Source organism: Boleophthalmus pectinirostris, unplaced genomic scaffold (assembly GCF_026225935.1).
Source record: "Boleophthalmus pectinirostris isolate CB_2022bp ecotype Guang Dong unplaced genomic scaffold, ASM2622593v1 HiC_scaffold_13, whole genome shotgun sequence".
In the NCBI taxonomy this organism is placed as follows: domain Eukaryota; kingdom Metazoa; phylum Chordata; class Actinopteri; order Gobiiformes; family Gobiidae; genus Boleophthalmus; species Boleophthalmus pectinirostris.
In genome coordinates this window covers 13,680,628-13,700,238 of record NW_026571036.1, presented here as the reverse complement: position 1 = coordinate 13,700,238, position 19,611 = coordinate 13,680,628, and the positions used below count along the sequence as shown (strand labels likewise).

The 19,611-nt window shown below is 41.9% G+C and overlaps 3 protein-coding genes across 4 annotated transcripts in view; 1 reads left to right on the top strand and 2 right to left on the bottom strand.

The window, feature by feature from the left end:
• Positions 1–1,975: 1,975 nt before the first annotated feature.
• frk (fyn-related Src family tyrosine kinase) lies at positions 1,976–9,127 on the bottom strand. Its single transcript, XM_020941972.2, has 8 exons — positions 8,588–9,127; positions 6,073–6,194; positions 5,178–5,341; positions 4,924–5,092; positions 4,186–4,344; positions 3,640–3,821; positions 2,996–3,161; positions 1,976–2,918 (listed from the first exon to the last, which is right to left on the bottom strand). The coding sequence occupies exons 1-8, from the start codon at positions 8,974–8,976 to the stop codon at positions 2,707–2,709; spliced, it is 1,563 nt and encodes a 520-aa protein (XP_020797631.2). The 5' UTR covers positions 8,977–9,127; the 3' UTR covers positions 1,976–2,706.
• Positions 9,128–9,744: 617 nt separating this feature from the next.
• The window catches only part of nt5dc1 (5'-nucleotidase domain containing 1), a 37,484-nt gene continuing 27,617 nt past the window's right edge, over positions 9,745–19,611 (top strand). The window contains exons 1-6 of one of the 2 annotated variants that reach the window (XM_055149632.1): positions 9,745–10,149; positions 11,452–11,543; positions 11,876–11,947; positions 12,402–12,511; positions 12,592–12,671; positions 13,296–13,380. In XM_055149632.1, coding sequence (XP_055005607.1) covers positions 10,057–10,149; positions 11,452–11,543; positions 11,876–11,947; positions 12,402–12,511; positions 12,592–12,671; positions 13,296–13,380 — 532 coding nt within the window. In that variant the 5' untranslated portion in view covers positions 9,745–10,056. The remainder of the gene's footprint in view (positions 10,150–11,451; positions 11,544–11,875; positions 11,948–12,401; positions 12,512–12,591; positions 12,672–13,295; positions 13,381–19,611) is intronic. The other variant, XM_020941990.2, reaches the window with a different exon arrangement.
• col10a1b (collagen, type X, alpha 1b) lies at positions 13,655–17,605 on the bottom strand. Its single transcript, XM_055149629.1, is given in 4 exon segments — positions 13,655–15,796; positions 15,798–15,994; positions 17,181–17,332; positions 17,527–17,605. Coding segments are annotated over 3 exon segments (1,986 nt in total). The 5' UTR covers positions 17,317–17,332; positions 17,527–17,605; the 3' UTR covers positions 13,655–14,143.

Below are 19,611 nucleotides of genomic sequence, written 5' to 3'. Positions count from 1 at the left end.
TATAGTCTCATGTTTAGTCGTCTGATGCTTCACTGTCGTTAAATATAGTACTTCATTAGCCATCTTCATGTGGACATTGCCAGGGTTGAATGATCAGTACCCATAGATAGATGCACTTCCAGACTGTCTCATGCCTTTTCATCTATATCCTTATTTTTATGGACTGTAGCTCCAAAAATGTATAAAACAACCAGACATTTTCTTTATGTTCAACAAAAAGTTTATGACACCATGAGGCCATTTGACTTTGTGGGACACTCTGAACAGATTGCAATTTTGTGTTGTGTAACTAATGAAATGATTTTCTCAAACAGCAGACAATCCGGTCATATTAATAGTTCATGCATGCTGAAAGTGTCTGTCAGGGCTTTAGCAAGTGGCTCAGCTGATATTGTCTGCAGCTCAGAGCAATCCATAGCCTAGTGTTTGTGTGCCCTTTGCCAAGACACCTTGTGTGGCTTATGAGAAAGTGATTGGTGGTGTTTGGAGATGCTGTTGGCCCATATTGGCAGCCAAGACTCTAAGTCAGCCCCTGGTCACTTGTGGCTGAAGGAGCTTACCGCCGCAGAGTGGAGAATTAATGAATAATGCATAATAGAAACACTGATGTGCAAAAAGTGCCATATGATACTGATGCATTATTATGAGCCGTTATAGTTGAGTATTCTAGAAGCTTAAGGCACAGTTGTACTTTAAACAAATTGTCAGAGCGGACAAAACCCCCAGTGGGACACTGGTGAGAGAGGAAGCTGCTGAAAGATGCAGCGTCCCAATGGGTCGGGCCATTTGTCTGTGTCAGGGTTTATGCTACACTCCCAAACACTTTGCCTAGCCCCCCAACTTCCCTGTCTGCTCCTCTCTAAAGGCAAATCCATCACGCTCCCCCATGCAGGAAAGTGCTGAAATAAAGAGACAATGAAGTGGAATGAGTGAGAGCAGGATTGATCGTTTAGAAGGAGGGGGACCACAGTTTGAGGAGCAGACTGGTCCACACTGCTGAATATGAGCTATGCAGATAGATGGAGCCAAAGCCTTGTAATCGTATATTCAGGAGCTGGGACACCGATGCTGCTCTGATGGATGACCGCCTTTATGATTTCCAGAAGCCTGAAAGACAGAGGTCTGTAGCATAACAAATGATCCATCATTTCTGAGAGATTGGTCACCGTATCTTTCAGCACTTCATTTGGTATGTCCAGTAACATTTGTTTGTTCATAATACGCTAATTACATTAGAGGGCTTAAATAGTGATACATCCATTTTAGATTCACTGTTGTCAAGGCCTTTCTTAATTTCATAATTGGAGAACCATTGTTATGCTCTGAGATCTTTGAGCATGTTTTGATAAAATACTACAGTACTTCTGAAGGAGTGATTCTAGTAGAACCCTGTCGAATGTAGTACATATGAAAGGTTCAGATTTTTTTAATTAATTGGTTCAGTGAATACTGCATGTTATATTTATTGTAGATATAAAATCAAGTGACATTTTGAGGGAAAAAAGGTTAAGAAAAGTACAGAAATACAGGAAATATTGACAAGTTCCAAAAATAATACCTCCATTTCATCAACCGTGCCACTTAGGTAATCAGTTGTTCAATTTAAACAACTTTTGGCACTTCTTAACCATATGGTTGCTATAGGCATCTGACTGTATAGTTAATGTATTTGCCTATGCTTTAGTGAAGTGAGTAGTTTAACCTGTCATCGTAGGCTTATGTTCAATTTATCCATTAACAACAGAGCCAATCACTGACCACACAGCACCCTCTACTGGTAATACTGTGTAGTGTGTCATAAGTGATACCTCACAAAAACACTGTCCAAATGTAATTACACAAGGCAGCTTTAACAGCACAATTAAATTAAGTATCATGTTCTCCATGTTCTCTCAGTGAGTTCAGGGTCAGGCAGACCTTTCACACAGCAGTAAGAACATGGTACAGTACATGTAATAAAAAACACATACCTCCATTGACCACAAAATCAGTTTAATTAGTTAAGTGTTAAAATGTACAATTGTATAATAATTATATAAAAACACTGACATGGTTAAAATGTACAATTATTTGTCAAAGAAAAACATTGTAATTTCTCATAAAAACTTCATATTTTTAGGATTTTAACTGTTTTCACAAAGTAGTAAAACATGGTCAGTTGAAAATCTCCTGAAGCAGGTAGTTTAAATTTTTATATATTTTAAATAGAATCCATAATTTCCTTCATTTAGTAAAATGTTTAATACCATCCTATTACGCACCGATAAACACATGACCAGAGTGGAATGTTATGTCAGGAGTGGAAAATATGAGCAGTATGCTAGGTGAAGAACCGGTTCATCCAGATGGTAGTTCACATCTCAGCTCCAAGCAGTGTCTTCCTGTAAGGAGGAGGTCACAAGTGCAGTCTTTGCTAGGCCTCCTGTGAGTGCATTTACAAGTGAAAATATACAATGGATCAGTACTTGCCGAGTCCACAAACAGACTATCCACCATCATTGCTGAGATTTTGTTGTGGGTTAATTATTGCCTTGTGGCTCTGAAGTGCCATGTAGTGCGAAAACAGTCTTCATCTTAGTAATAGTATCACAGTATTGGCGTCAAAATGACAGTGTCCTTCATTTGTGGACAACGATTAAACATCCAGTCATATCCATCTTTGAGATTGTGTTGCTGATTTTTGTTATGTAAACTAATACCAAATGTTTAGGAGTGATAGCGGTTTGCATCATCATATGAGGTGGTATCCAGTTCAAAGTCCTCGAGCTTCCACTGAAGGGTCTCAAAGGTGGGTCTGTCCTGAGGCTCCTTCTTCCAGCAGTCTGACATGATCCCATACATGTGTTTGGGGCAGTTTGCTGGGGGTGGCATCCTGTAGCCCTCCACGATCCTCTGCACAACCTGGTAGTTGGTCATGGCTGTAGGACAAAACCATGGACAAAATGGTTAAACTTTAAATAGAATCAATCAAACAAACACTCAGTTAAGAGCTTACCTGGATAAGGCGTTTGGCCAAATGTCATGATCTCATAGAGCAGAATGCCAAAGGACCAGACATCTGATTTGATGCTGAATATACCGTTGTGAATGGCTTCAGGAGCAGTCCACTTCACTGGGAACTTTCCCCCTTCCTTTGCTTCATACACATTTTCATTTTCTTTCTACAACAGGAAGCAAACGCACATTTAGATATAAACAGTTTTTAACTTAAAAGAAATTCCACATTCAAGAGCCAACAGGGAAATGAAGACACTTTACAAAAGGTATGTTATTCTACAAGGACCTTGTCCTGTATTTGTGTGCACACACATATACACACACATATAATTCTGCGTTAGTAGGTTTTAAGTGCAACTGTTCTCTGCTCATATAAACTATCTGAAGAACAAGCCTTTCTCTCCATGGCAAATGCTTTCAGCATCAGATACTGAAAACAATTTAAGAGAATTGTTTAATGTATATATAAAAAACAGAATTTTTACTTCTATACTCTCCAACATAGTACAATCCAGAGAGACACTAACTCCTTACAGAATTCAAGCAGCTAATCCAACTCAATCATTGAAAGTGAGGACCAGTACTAATACAATATACATTATACAAGGTTCTAAAAAGTGTTGTGCATGGAGTTAAACTCACCATGAAGACCCTGGCGAGGCCAAAGTCTGCCACCTTGCAGATGTTGTTCTCTCCTACAAGCACGTTGCGGGCTGCCAGGTCTCTGTGAATGTAGTTCTGCTGCTCTAGATAGGCCATCCCTGACGCCACCTGAGCCGCCATCTCGATCTGGTCTGACAGGCCTAGATCATTGCCCTTGTCCACTGTCAAGACAAAGCCCACACCACCATTATTGTTCATCCGTCTGATCTCTTGCTGACATGGGTATGCTCATTGTTTGGACTTGGGATATCAGGGTTAAGCATTTCTACTACATAATTAAAAAAATCTGAATCAACATTTGATTTGATCAGCTCAACATCACATTGTACAATCACATGATGGCATTTTAAATTACCAGTAAACCACTATTACCCACAGTTTCTCCGGTATCACATTCCCCTGTCATTTAGTTTCTTCCCGTCAGCAGCACTTTATAAAAGTCATATAAGTGAATGAGCAACTACTAGACTGTAAATGTGGTATAACCAATTACAATATGAGTGGAGAGAGGAGGCATGTCCTTACTCTGCAGATACTCCAGCAAACTCCCGTGCCTCATGAGCTCTGTGATGATGAAGATGGGTTCCTCCATGGTGCACACGGCATACAGCTGAATCAGTTTGGCATGTCGCAGCCTCTTCATGAACTGAGCCTCTCTCAGGAAGTCACCGGGGTCCATGGAGCCTGTCAGCAGACACAGGATAAAACCACTGTGTACACAACAATAAAGCTGACAAAGTGCACAGAATGTAATCAGAACTTCAACCAGACAAAGCAAGTGTAATGGGGCTGCGCATTTTTGACATGTGAAATCTATAAACCTCTCTCATAAAGACCAGAGACCTGTACTCTGCTTATTAATCTCCAGCTAACAAAGTGTGTTTAACATACTAAAGGTGCACCATTGATAATAATGGTCAAGAGTCAAACTGTACAATCTTAAACAGTGCCAGTGAGAATAACTTCTTAAGACTTCAAAATACCCATCCAGTTAAAAGCATACAAGCTTTCGTGCCATAAATGACTCACCAGTTTACCAGCACATGTTCGTACCACAGCTTCCCACATAATTACATTGAATTTATGGGGGTTATAATTTATTAACACCAGTGTATATAATTGATTTTGTGGCCATGTTTATGATGCCTTCTCTTCTTAGTTGGATCATTGTGCAATTTCTGCCTTTATCATTCACAAAATGTGCATTTCTTTGTGCGTATTCCAATACAAAGTAATTTCTAAACAAATGAGAAACCAGTTTACCAGGTTTAAGGGTCTTGACAGCCACAGCGGTCGTGTCATTCCAAAGGCCCTCGTACACCTCTCCAAACTGTCCTGCTCCCAGCTTCCTCCCCAGCTTTATGGAGCTGCGCGGGATCTCCCATGTGTCCACTGTGTTGTATGACAAACCATATGTCGTAGGAGCCTCTAACTGAACATAACACCACAACAGTTCAATGGCATATAATGTCATACATTTGATTTCACATTTTATACTGAATTTGTTCAGTGCAGACCTTTTTGCACGGCTCTCCCAGACGAACACACAGGCCGTCAGCCTGCACAGTGTACCACTCCACTAGCTCCTTCAAAGTTTCAAAGGATTTGGTCCGGGACACAAAATAGTGACCATTCTCTAGTTTTCTGAGTTTGTAGTGCTTCACACGTCCATGGTCCAGCACTACAAAGAATACAACACATGAAACATTAGGAGACTATGGACCAAACATCACCACCTACTTCCCTGGAAAACAGGATTATTTTCAGTTCATGATTCAGTAAATCATTGAAATAGACATTTTATGGATATTTTGTGCATCCTGCATAAACCAATGACTTTGGTCAAAAACAATTAACCTGTTTGAAGGCTCAAAAACAATCTAGAGTAGTTTTTTTTATTTCATGCATTTTTAAGATGACGACAGTGAGAAACTATGACATATGAGGATAATTAAAAGAATATGGCAATGGAAAGTACGAGCGAGAGCAGAGGTCCGCGGGTGTTATCTGGTCTTTATGAGTACTATAGGCCACTTATCAAACAACAGTCACATTGATGTACTGGAATAATATTCATCACAATGTTGACGGAAAAAAAAATATATCACGAAGTTCAAAGTCTAGCTGTATTGTATTCCATTTACAAATTAATCTGCACACATTCATGGAATTTTGTAGATCTGATCTCCTACACAAGACAAACCTGAAATTGTGGAATAACCAACTATTTTAAGCCTTGTTTCATGCATCTGAGGAATGTGTTGATCAGGTTTTACCACACAATTTGTCACATAACTCAAGACCTCTAATAAAATATTCTATTTTGTCCTATAGGGGCTTGAAGAACTAAATCATAGGACTAAATATGGCTCCACAGATTCCAGGGGTCAGATGAAGCTGCAGTGGACTTACCTGAGAGGGACAGCTCTCCTTTCTGACTCTCACAATTGCGGATGAGGAAGGCTCCTTGACTGTTGCCTTCAGCTAGAAGCATCTTCTCTGCATCCAGTCTTTTGGTGTCCAGAAAGTACCAGCTGCAAAGCAGTGAATATGGGTGACTATGTTGCATTAAATTATACATTGTTACAGTGCAATATTTTCCATAATTGCATAGTCATCCATCAGTGATGCTGTTGAACAATGTTCATATCACTTTGTTCAATCAAATCCAAACAAACCAAATAATAAAACATTTTAGTCATGGGGCACTGACAAAAAGATTCTCTGCTTGCCACTTAAACTCAGAAGAAGAACTGTCTAGATTTAGCATCAGATACACCGGCATATGAGCTTCTGTTAAACTCTGTTAAACATCTGTACACATAATAAAAGCTTTTTGTGCTCACACAAGTTTGCTGTGTTTTGTAGTAATTTTTCATTTATTTCCTTTCAAAATATATGTCCCACAACTAAATTGCACTGAAATTGTGAACATTCACCTGATATTTTTTTTTTATGTTCACATATTTTCTGCTGCCATTTGAAGTATAGGCCTCCTGTGTGCTTCTAAAATTAGCTACTGTGACCTGGGGATTTCCTAAGTAGATAAATGCAGTTTAATCAAAAGCTACAATGACAGCTTAGAGTTAAGTTCTGTGGTTCATTATACCACTTTTCCCTCACAGATACAGCCCTCAAGGCAGCCTGTCATTTACCCTCAGAAAAGAGCAGAATAGTTTTGCCTGAGCTTCTGGATAGATGTTTCATGATTAGATTATCTCCTCTGCCTTAGGTGTAAAAACAGGTCACCTATACAGTTTCCCAAAAGTGATGAGAGCTGCTGCTGGGACACAGTCCTGGTTGAGTTACTGAGAGTTAAGGTTTGTCAGTGACAGAGCACCCAGGGGAACCGTGGGTGACGATGTGAGCCACTTTTACATCACAATCAGGAAGCTACCGAAACTTGGACGGCAACAATAAGTTGACAGGAGGTATTTATATGACAACAAGAAAAGCTGAGGCATGACTAGAACTGGGTGAGCGAGTAGCATTCAGTGTGTCACATGACTTAACCTGAACAGTGACATAAATACCTGGTTCAATTCACTGTAATGCAAAGTGCACAACTACAAATGGAAAGGACCCTAGAGCTGTTTTTAATACTATCCTGCTCTCAATTACTACATTTGATAGAAGAGTACCTGTCAAATCAGTTAAAACATTTTTGGCAGCACACCAGGAGTCATGTTTCAGACAGATGTTATTGACCAGGTCAAAGGTCAGGACTAGAGTGTTTAATGTGTTGTGTATTTATCAATGAATATACAATAGGGAAATGAAAAGCAAGACAAGACTTTAACAAGATCTTTGAATGGCAGATCAAAAGCAACTAATAAAGAGCCACGCTATAAGTATGGTTAAAAGTCATCAGAACATCAACATCTTAAATAGTGAGTTAACACTAGCACTGAAAACAGTCAGCTAGGTTGATAGAAGATGAGTATTTTGAAAGATTGGCATGTGTGTATCCTTTTGTATATCATCTAAAACTAATCCAAAATGTTCTTCATATATTTGGGTCATGTGCATCACTTTTACCACATTGATTATTAATAATACATTATTGTATAATTGTCAATAATGAATATTTTATAATATAGTAAATCTATATTACAATATATTTCCTGCATTACTCTATTTGGACTAGAGTAATGCCATGTAAAACCTATGGGATAACAATAATAAGGTCAATACTTCCCTCTACACGGAAGTATTTCTCGCATGCTTTCCAGTCAAGAGGCCTGATTGCTAAATGCAGCTAAAGTTTGTCAGATTTTAACCAGCGCTATCTCACCACACACAGAGACACACACACAGAGACACACACACAGAGACACACACACAGAGACACACACACACAGAGAGACAGAGACACACACAGAGACACACACACACACACACAGAGACACACACACACACAGAGACACACAGACACACACACACACAGAGACACACACACACACAGAGACACACACACACACAGAGACACACGCAGATTCCTTGTGGGAATTATTAACCCACAAAGACATTTCCTGGTTTGAGGCAATTATTAACCAGACTCGTCTTGGCAGTCACAACACTGTCAGCTCAGGGATTATTATTATTCCTCGGGAGATTTAGGCCCATTGGTTTATTCGGGTTTCAACTGGGGAGTGGTGAGAGCACTGTTATTTAGGCATCTTCCAAACTGATAGGCCTAATAGCACAGGCGTAAAAAGTCAAATGTAAGTTGCAGGAAAAAATATACCATTTTAAAATGCTTTAAAATGCTAAGTAAATAGTTATCGACGCAAAATATACAGTCTTATACCCAAGAAAGAATTTTCATGCCAATTTTGTTTCAAGAACTCTTATAACGGACGACATTTGTGCATTTTAAACATTGTGTTTATGGAAAACACAGCTATTAGGCACACAGGCTACTCACGGTTCTGCGTCGATGCTCTCCACAGGGGCCACATAATTGGCAGGAATGTAGCCCGTTCTATTGGTCGAGATCCCGGTGAGAGCTTTGGCAAACCACCATTCCCCTGCGTCTTTGTTGATTGCTTCGAGTTTATCCCCGGTGTTGAAACTCAGGTCGTCTGCCGTCCGGGCCGAGTAGTCGTAAAGGGCTACGTACTGGTTTCGTGAAGACACCGGGGCCCAGGTTTGCGGGACGGTCGGGTTGGGCTTTGAGTCCGGGTCCTTGGGCGGATTAGTGAAAAAAGTAGTGCCAGTATTCTTTTTGGATCCATCCGTCTCGGACTGTTCAGGTTTTCTAAAACACGACAGAAAGCGATCCCAACATGCGGATAACCTTTTCTGGAGCTCCATGGTAGAACTCAGTCAGAGCTGATCATTGTGAGAAAATCAGAGCAGTCAGTTACGCACAGTCACGGTGCGGTTCATCTGAGCGCCAGCTTCACATGAACTGTTTCCTTGTGTGATCACCCCGGGCTCCGGGCCAGGTGAAGTCCAATCACCTGGGCCAATCAGATGCACCTGCGAGGAATGAGGAACCGAACCACCTCGTGCGACTTTGTGTAAAACAGCGCCACCTGGTGAACACTCGCTCATATTGCAATACTGTATACTGTACTGTATAATGAGCTATTTTTTAACTACAGGCTCCTATAGTAGCTACGCATAAATTATCAAGGTCTGGGGGTAATTTGTGTATGCCCACTCATAGCCATATGTGAGTAGATTCCCCCAGTCGTCCAAGTAGAATCCATGACAAAGGAGAAATTAAATTTGTCAGTTGACAAATTTAATTTCTCCTCTGTCATATCCATATGCCCATATGCTTGATGCGCGAGATTTATAAGCTGTTAATAGAAAAATGCAGTTAAATTACCACAAATAAAACTGCACCCATGGACGGGGTATTTTTATTGTTATTGTTATTTATTGTCATTGTTATTTACCAGTGTCAAGCAATTACAGAAATCTTTGTGCATTTATTTCAAAATGTTTTGCGTTATTGCAATTCTATCCTAAAATGACTGCGCTGTGGAAACGCTGTACACTGTTTATAACCTGGGCTCTCAAGTCTACTATATGCTTCATATCAAGTTGCGCTCAGATGCCATGTGCTCACTTACATCACACATTACGGTCTCATACCCGGAAGCACGGTAGCCCCGCGCGCCTCTCTACCGCGCTCTCCAGTGGCGCGCACTGACACACAGCACATGCGTTTTGCTGGTGCGTCCGTCTTATGGAGCTTTCGTTTTGGTTTACCGCCCGATAACCTGCAGTAATCCATCAACCCGCAGCCCCCAGCCCCAGAGAGAGTGAGCGTTGGCCGGGTAGTACAGGCTCTGACCGCAGCGCTCCGTCAGCTGTGACATTGACAGCGCGGTGTTGAGGTGTTGGGTGCATGTCCGTTATTAGACAGCCTCGTCTGCGATCATGGGCGACTACTTCTGCCTCTCCGACTGCGACGTGATCGGCTTCGACCTGGACCACACGTTGTGCCGGTACCATCTGAAGGAGACGTCCAGGGTGAGTGGGATGTGCAGGGGGCGTGTGTGTGTGTGTGTGTGTGTGTGTGTGTGTGTGTGTGTGCGCGCGTGTGTGTGTGTGGACAATAAACCAGCAGATCCTCACATCTGGAACGCGGCAGCATCAGGACGAGCAGCCCGGGTCTTCCTGAGTACCGTGGTCCATGCCCGGCCGTGCACAGTGATAGAGGATATTGTCTTTAGCCAGCAAATGCTGCTGATGTGTTAATTCATGATTCACGGGACTGCCTGAAAGGCCCAACACTTCCCCGTGTCAGTGGCGTTGTGTACAGTGTTCAGGCTACTGTAACGCTGGCTGGGTTTTGTGATTGTAACACAGCCTGTAGGTATTGATTTACGCATGATGCACGCACCGTTTGCTCTGTATCCAAATGTAATAGCTGGTTGGGGTTTGTGTGAGGTGTGTCAAATTTATGCAAATCAAAGTCTTGCACAGATGTGTTCACTAGAAGGCATATGCACCAGGACTATTGTTTATAGTCTCTTTTACTGATAATGTCACTATAGTTTATTGCATTCGTATAAGCCATTATTACATAGTTTATTGCATTTGTATATGCAATTATTACATGGTTTATTGTAGCTGTATAAATTCTTATTTGGGAGTTACACAAAACTGGTAAATGTTCTTACCTTTGTCCTATTCCAGTAGGACTTGGCAAAAAATGGATAAATCAAAATTGAAGTTCAAATAAATGCTTACTTTCCTCACTTTCTTGCACTGGAAATTACATTGAAAATGCAAGGAAGGCTGCTCACTGCAGTCAGTAACCAAAAGTTTAGCACAGGGCCATGCAGCTCTGACTGCGTTGAAATCGTTGACTTCAAATTTAATGATGGCGTGCATGTTTAATGCAATTATTTGTTTTATCTCATTCATGTAAGATTTCCCCAATGGGTAATTTTAATTGTGCATGTCGTTTTCTTTTTGCTATTGTGCAAAGCAGGGATTTTGGACTGGAGAAGTATAGGTTACCAGTTTATCAGGACTCTACAGTGCATTCATCTTAGAGAATATGTAGTGTGGGGCAGTCCATGCCTCTGTTGTAGGGTAGGGAGTATTATAACCTGGACAGGACAGAGATAAAGCTATTCGCAAAGAAAGTAAATAAGGATCCTGCTGAAATTGTCCTTGATACGGCATTGCATGAAAATTCCCCATTACTTTTTACTTTACATTGAGTGTAAGTAAAAAGTATATAAATGTATATAAACGCATTATTATTTACTGTATATTTATATTTTTAATTCAAATGACACACCTGGTGTTTGTTCTTGACAGCTGATCTACGAGAGCTTTACCCGGTTTCTGGTAGAACACAAAGGCTATGACAAGGAACTGCTGGAGCTCACCCCTGCCACTTGGGACTTCTGGTCTGTACACTGTCCATATAAATCACAATTGTAATACTAGAAAAACACAAACACGCAATTCATATTATAACAAGAAAATAAATATCACTTTAATGCTGCAGTTTTCCATAGAATATTTTTAATGACAGAACATTTCCTGTAACTGACTTAATTAGTTCTGGTTTAATCTAAGTTGTTGTTTTTTGTTTGTTTGTTTGTTTGTTTTTTTTAACTTCATTAAACTCAGTTTTAAATTTTGTATTAAAATATTATGGTGCTGCTCTTCTTGATACAGCAGTATAGTACAGGTGCTACTGTTTGTCTGTGATATTAAGTATGTGGTGTCTACTCAGTTTCAAAGGCCTTGTGGTGGATCTGGAAGATGGAAATCTTGTGAAACTGGCAGAAGATGGAACAGTTCTAAGGTATGTAGTTGTTTATTTTTTATATGAGACTGAGTGGTTGTTGTAAAAATAAGAACAGCTTGTCTCTTTTTTAAGACAGTGCAACATCAATTATGTTTTAAGTGACCATAATTTCTTCAAGTTAGCTCTAGGGTTGTCAGAAGTATCCAAAATCACAGAACAGAAATAAACTTTTTTCAAACAGCTTTAGAATGACTGTGAGTTGTACTGGAACAAATATAAGACCACATAAATTAATATATGCCCATTGACCAATTATGGAACATACCTGGATGACTGAGTGATTAAACAGCTACAACACCATGTTAATATAAAAGAAAGTGCTTACGTAACAATCCAGATATACTGACTTGAAACTTACAAGTCAGTATATCTGAAAGGTCCATAGATTTCTTCCTTATCATTATCCTTTCGGTGTAGTTCAATAACTAACCTTGTTCATTGATGGACATAGAGCGACACGTGGGACCAAAGACCTGAGCACAGAGGAGCTGCTCCGGCACTATGGTCCCTTGCGGGAATGGAAACACTTTGAGAGCCTCAGCACGTCCTTCACCAGATCTGGTACGCCCCACCATATTGTACCTACTATCCCCTGCTCCCTTCTGTGTTCACAAATACAAATATTCTCTTTTGTGTTGCAGCTAAATATTATTTCTACGACAACTACTTTGACCTGCCTGGAGCTCTTCTTTGTGGGAGAGTTTTTGACATGTATCAGAAGGTATTAGTGTTATTTATAGATACGTATGTGTTAAAAGTTTCATGACAGCTATTTTCCAGATTATACCACATCACCAAATAAAACATGCATTACACCAATTTAAAGATTATTGGGACATTTGCAAGATCAGCACTTTTACACAATTATTATAGGGACATGCTCCTGTGGCCAAACCTCCTTGTCAAAGCCTGATCTTGTCTGATATCAGAAGTTAAGCAGGTCTGGGCCTGGTAAGTTCTAGGATGGGAGACCACTGGGAATGTGGCACAGTGGAGCACCATTAGCAAAACTGTCGTTGTCTTCTTAGGCAAAGCACTTGACCCACATTGTCTGGTATGAATGTGGTGTGTGCGCCAGTGTTGGTGGTGGTTGATGGTGGTTGCAGGGGCCGATGGTGCAGATTGGCAGCTTTGCTTTTGTCAGTCTTCCCCAAGGCAACTGTGGCTACATTAGTAGCTAACCACTAAGTATGGACTGAATGATTGATGCACAAAATTGTAAAGTGACTTTGAGCATCAGAAAAAGCAGGAAAAGAATAGAGAAAGTCAAATGTGCTGTGCATGCAAACAGGGTCTACTAACTTCCACCAAATGTTTTTCTTAAAATCTCTTTTGTTTTTGTAAGCAGCAAGGAAAAGAGGTGAACGCTGACTTTTGGAAAGACATGATAGCTGCCATCGACCACAACTACAACACCTCTGCCTTTAAAGGTATGGCTCATTCTGCTCTTTGCTCTCCTGTCATAATTCCACTGTTTTTGAGTGCTGCCTCATTATAACAGATGTTAGTTCTTGAGCTGTTGTAAAAGAGTCAAACAGACTAAAGAGTAAAACAGTTAAACCAGATTTGATTTACTTTCACTACAATTATCATCTGTTATGCTATGTTAACCCTCTGCACTTTGCTTTCTCATTACTACACTATTCTGTAGTAGACAGTTTTTGGAATTAAAATGTCCCAGTATAGAAACACACAAAACATTACTTTTTTTTTTTCAACTCGAACTTTATTGTTTCTTTTGGTCTTTTAGAGGCACTCATTCAACAGGGCATATTGTAAAATGCATTTTGAATTTTTCTCACAGTGGTTGTGCAAATGCTTTGGAATGTGAAGGATGTTCTTCTGTATATTACAGTTCAATTTTCAGACAAACATAACAACAAAACACATAGAACAGAGGCTGTAAATGTTACAGGCAGTTGTAGAGCACCATCTTAAATCTCCATTGAGTCTTATTCCTTCCTTCTAAGGACCAGCATGTAAACTGTGACAGGGGTCATTTAATCTGTACATTATAGAACTCTTTTCATACATTTCAAAACTTTCTCCTGGCTTTAAGGTTGCATTAAGAGAAATTTAGGATAATCTGTGAAAATGACAACCGTTTCTGGGCTCATCAGTTTGTAAACTGATTTACTTTCTCTTCAGTTCAATTTGATCAAATATTTGAGGTGTGTTGATGAATTTGTGAAATCACGTAGACGCAATCAAGAAGCCAGAGAAAACACAGTGAACATTATCAGCGGCAAATATGCCATTGCTCTCCTCATCAGGGACCTGAATGTAGACACGGTCTCCAGGCTGCAACATGAGCACAGCGCTGCCTGACATCTGGTCCAGGAAGCCCTTGTTGTACTCATCATAGCTGAACACCTGGGGCTCTTCATTCTTGTAGAGGGCCACCAGTGCATTGGCTCCATTCACGTGCATGTGGTAGCTGAAATAGTACAGGCCAGCCACCTGGCAGGTGAAGACTCCACTGTGCTCATCATAGTGCTGCTCCCCATTGTACAGGACCTGGTTGAACTGGATGGGGGTCTGAGCTGCAGGATAGGCATGGGTCAGTACTGCACTGAAAGCAGACATGGGGGCTTTCATCATCTCATGGGGCATGACGACTTCATGGGATTTGATGGGCATGGCTTTCTCATGGTGGTAAATGACCTCTCCTGGAGGTCCAGGAGGGCCAGGGGGACCAACAGGTCCTGGAAAACCATCTTGACCTCTGGGTCCAGGAATTCCTGGTGGACCCTGAGGACCAGAAACACCTTTAGCCGTCATACCAGCAGGACCAGGAGGTCCAGGAAGTCCAGGGTGCCCTTTAAGTCCAGCAGGACCGGCTGGTCCAGATGGACCAACTGGGCCCGTAGGTCCTTGCCTTCCAGGCTCACCAGGTTTTCCAGGAGATCCTGGGGAACCAGTGTGTCCTTTAGGTCCAGGAGCACCATTAGATCCTGGCTGTCCTGGGGAACCAGAATGACCCTGTGCACCTTTAGGACCCTGAGCACCATTGTGACCTGGGGTTCCAGGAGGACCTACGGCACCAGGGACACCGGGCTTTCCAGTGAATCCTTGAGCTCCTTGTTCACCCTTTGCTCCTCTGGGACCGGGGGCTCCAACCATTCCAATGTCACCTTTAGGTCCTTGTGGGCCTGATTCACCCTGGAATCCTCTTGCACCTTGTGGGCCAGCTGGGCCAATTGGACCTGGAGCACCTGGATGACCAGTGAAACCAGTTGGGCCGGGCTCTCCTTTCTGTCCTGTAGTTCCGGGGCTACCAGGGGCTCCTCTGCTGCCAGGAGTTCCGGGCTCTCCAGTTTTGCCAACACCTGGCATTCCAGGGGAACCTGGCTGCCCAGCTGGACCTTGTGGACCTTTAGCGCCCATTGGTCCAGGCATACCAGGGCTGCCATCCTGACCTGGTTTACCGGGTGATCCTGCGCCTGGAGCTCCGGTGTGACCTTTGGGTCCTGGAATACCCATCGGGCCTGGGGCTCCATCCCTTCCAGGTGTACCAGCTTTACCGGGCTCACCTGGATATCCTGTGGCACCGGGTTTACCTATTCCTGGTTTGCCAGGCATTCCTGCTGGGCCCATGGGTCCAACTGGGCCAGAGGGTCCCTGAACACCGGGAACTCCGATACCTCTATCTCCTTTGGGACCAGGAAGTCCAGGAACACCAGGGTGTCCTTTAAGACCAGGCTCGCCCCTTGGTCCCATAGATCCTGGAATACCAGAAGGACCAGGTTTGCCGACAGATGAGAGTCCAGCAGGTCCAGGTGTTCCAGGTGCTCCAGGTGCTCCTCGTGGGCCCATTGGTCCAGTGGATCCAGGGGCGCCTTTTTTCACCAGGGTAACCAGTTGCTCCAGGTTTGCCAGGGGAACCGGGGGTGCCAGGTTTTCCAGGTTGGCTGTATCCAGGAGGGCCAGCAGGGCCAGGGGGGCCTTGAGGTCCGGTAAATCCAACACCATTCTTACCAGGGGCTCCTGGGGGCCCCATAGGGCCTGGCTCTCCTGGTGGACCTGGAGGTCCTTGTTCAGCTGCTGGAAAACATGCATGTGCTCATTAATATACAATCACTTTTACTATAGTTATATTTCACCAAATATATGCTGTTTGTTTTTCTCATGCAATTTGCATTATGCTCTAAAGAGCAATTGTGTCTCTAACTTTAACTTTTAATTTTTATATGAATTCAAATGTGGAGGTAATGGAGTTCGCTTTGATCTTTTTGAACTGTATTTTATTTAATGGATCATCTAAATCTATGGATGTGCATCCACACAACATTATAATGATGTCACAGTTGTCAGTTCTCATGTCAGATTTATTGCCTGTGAGGCGTATGCTGTGTCTCAGGGCTATCATTATCAAGCCACATGGGGCTGAGCTCAAACCTCATCAAAAGTCAATGTGGCAGACTGCCGCTCTGGCAGACTCTTTCAGCACAGTGACAGAGAGGAGGTGCCTGCTCACTACTCCCAACCACGTGCACCCTGTTTACACTGGGCTTCACCTGTCCTCCGCTGTCACACACAGCCATTTCATGGCTTTCTAAAACGTTACCTGTTATCAGACATCTTCCTGTTCACTGCTACACTTAGTGACCTCTTAAAATGTAGCTTTATTTTTTTCCTCACAGGAAGGACTTCAGCACAAACAAGGAGCAGTTACAGGGCGTGTCTGTGATGTGGTTTCATCTGTTGGGCAGTTCTGTCAAATCCAAGCTTTTATAGCGTTTATGTGGAGACAAGCAGTCAAACCACATTACAGTATTTACGTAAACAAAGAAAAACACCAAATGTGCGTGCCACAGATTTGAGTGGTGGTAATAGCCTGGCACCTCCTGTCATCTGGACAAATGGGGAAAGGGCTAGCAGTAAAACTGGGAGTTTAACTGCTAGCCCTTCATTTACTCACACATTACAGCAATTTAACCAGAGCCAATGAGCAGGTAGCAGGGTCCCTGCATATGCAGCTTAACAGTAGTAATGATGGAAAATTATTTGTAATGATAATAATCCTCATGCACCTGCATGAGTGATGCTTTTTGCAAAGTTTTGCAATTTTTTTTTCATTTTAATATTTCTTCCTACTATTTCTTCTTCACAATATTTTTTGTCATGTAATATTACAACTTCCTGGTGATCACATTATAATATATATAATTTATGTGTATCTAAAAAAATGGCATTAATTAAAAAAAGAAAAAAGGCTTAAAAGACTTACGTTGGCTCTTCACGGGCGCCTGGCTCTTCGAAGGGTATGGAGCCTTGGCCACCTTGGGGACATGGTAGTAGCGGTCTGGGGTGGCCACTGCCACAGCCAAGAGGACCAGGAGAAAGCTTGCTACCCTCAGGTCCATTTTTGTGAAGCTAAACCTGCAGAAAATGCATTATAAATAAAATTTAAAAAACAACTTAATAATAAATAAAAGCATTGTAAGGAAACTGCATTTACACAGATCGCAGTAGACTGTCTGTCCTTGAGACCTTAGTAAGTGTACAGTTCCTTGCGAGATGCTGCAGTGATGCAAAGTACAGCAGGTGTCAGTCAGTGCAGAGGTTAGTCTTACCGTTGGTTTAGGCTTCAGAGGAAGGGTCAGGCTGAAGGCTGCTGTCCAAGCAAGGCTCTTATATCCTTAAAGTGTGGGGCCTCAGCTGCTCTTCTCAGGGCATTGGGCTCTGGCTTTTTATACAGCGCCAGTCCCCAGCATGGAGCTGCACGCTGCACGTGGAGGGCCCTCCCAGTCTGATGTCATCTTTAATGACGGGGCCCATGTCCTCAGGAGGCCTGACTGCAGAGTGACAGTCCTGCTCCTGTGTTTAAAGTTGCCATAAGTTACTTGATTTTTGTCTTTTTTTTAATACAGCCATATTAATTTAATCAGTTAGAGCCCTCTTCTAATGAATGAGATTTGCTTTTTTTTTTTTTTTTGTAGAGAGCATATCCCATTATAGTGAACAGTTTGCCTTTGGTGCCCTCACGCTGCATAAATCCCATGCCCTTGTCAACACAATGACTTATTTAAAATCAGCTGGACCTCAGATTCAGGTTTCTAAAGACCAGGTTGTGACTGTAGTGGCTTGGTCGAGCTGAGCTGTAGCCTACAAAAAGTAAGTAGTAAATGTGTCTAATGCTAAGATTGGTTTTAGAAAAGACAGCAGTGCATTGGGTCCACATTTGTTTTAAATATTCAATTCATAAATTACTCACAATTGTGCAACTGTAAAACATTCTCCCCAAAACAGCAGCATTTGAATGTCACATTGTTATTATTTTTTTTTACACAGACTCAAATGTATACCTACATGCACTTATATTTTCTGTAAACATTTGTAGGTGTTGATTTCAATGTTGTATTAAAGCTGTAATTTTTGAAATGATGTTTGTGAAAATACCGCACAATAATTGAGGACCCTTTTCAGGATGTTTTTTCTCTTTTTAGAAAGATTATGTGTCAAGCTTTATTTTTACTCTACTTTGGCACTTGTGGTGAAATACATTCACCAGGTTGGCTATTTTCATCCAGGTTTTAATGACCATGGAAACGGTTTGATCTATAATTTTGGCCTGTGCACACAGTCAGTAAGCATTGTTTGTGTTTGTAAACTTTAAATTATCCAGTCAAACATAGTTCCTCCTCACAGGGAGATGTCTCACTCTGTTGCAGATGCCGCCTTTGATGCATTGGCTGTGAGAGTTGTTGGGGTTGTGGTTTGGTTGCGAGAAAATGTAATGCAACTGTCACACACTAGAGGGCAGGAGTGAGGTACACCCTGACCTATGGTTGCTGTATCAGTGCATGAGAAGAATGCCATGTTGTTATGGATTGAATCTTTCTTGGCACAGTAATCTCTCCATGCTCATTGGAGAGTAACCTTGGACCTTCCTTTTTATGGTGAAGTTTGGCTTTGGTCAGTGTAAGCAGAGAGGTGTTTGCATGTACAAATAAACACAATATAAACACAAGCATAAAAGGAAACAGAGTCAAACAACCTTTGGGCAGTATTACAGTGGAGTTGCTTGGCCTCCTGTTGTAGGGAAGCTCATGGAGTGTGTGATGGAAATAGAATATCATGTGCATGTGTACAGCAGATTCACTTATTTGAGGTCACAAAATTAGTTAATTGAAATGTACTGTGTTCAACTTTACTATTCCTAGCTCATGCTTGCAGACTACGCATTATATTAAGCTAATTCATTCTGGGAAAACCAGTTGCTCACATTAGTATTTTGTACTGTTGCAACAAATTGTTACAGTCTCTGCACTCATTGCTCTAAGAAAGCGTTTAATTTATATGCTCTTATTATAATGTTTAAATTTGTGGACGGTTGTGTGGATTGGAGATAGTACTTTGTGCACAGAATGCCAGATCCAAGCTGTGCCACAAAGTGACGCTGGGTGTATAAAGGGCCGCAGTGGTCAGTGCAGTGTGTCATTTGGAAAAGCCCGGACTTCCTCAGGCCTGGCTGTGTTTGGCCTGTTGCAGATGAGTGCCTCTGTGCAGAGGGCACCCATGCTATTGCCTCCTAAGCATGTGTGTATTAAGACTGATGCTCCATCAGCAGACACAGTGTGAGAGATGAGCTGCACTTTGTATTGAGCTGAAAGTGCTGTGCTGATTCGTAAACATATATTAAAGGTCTTCAGTCCCCC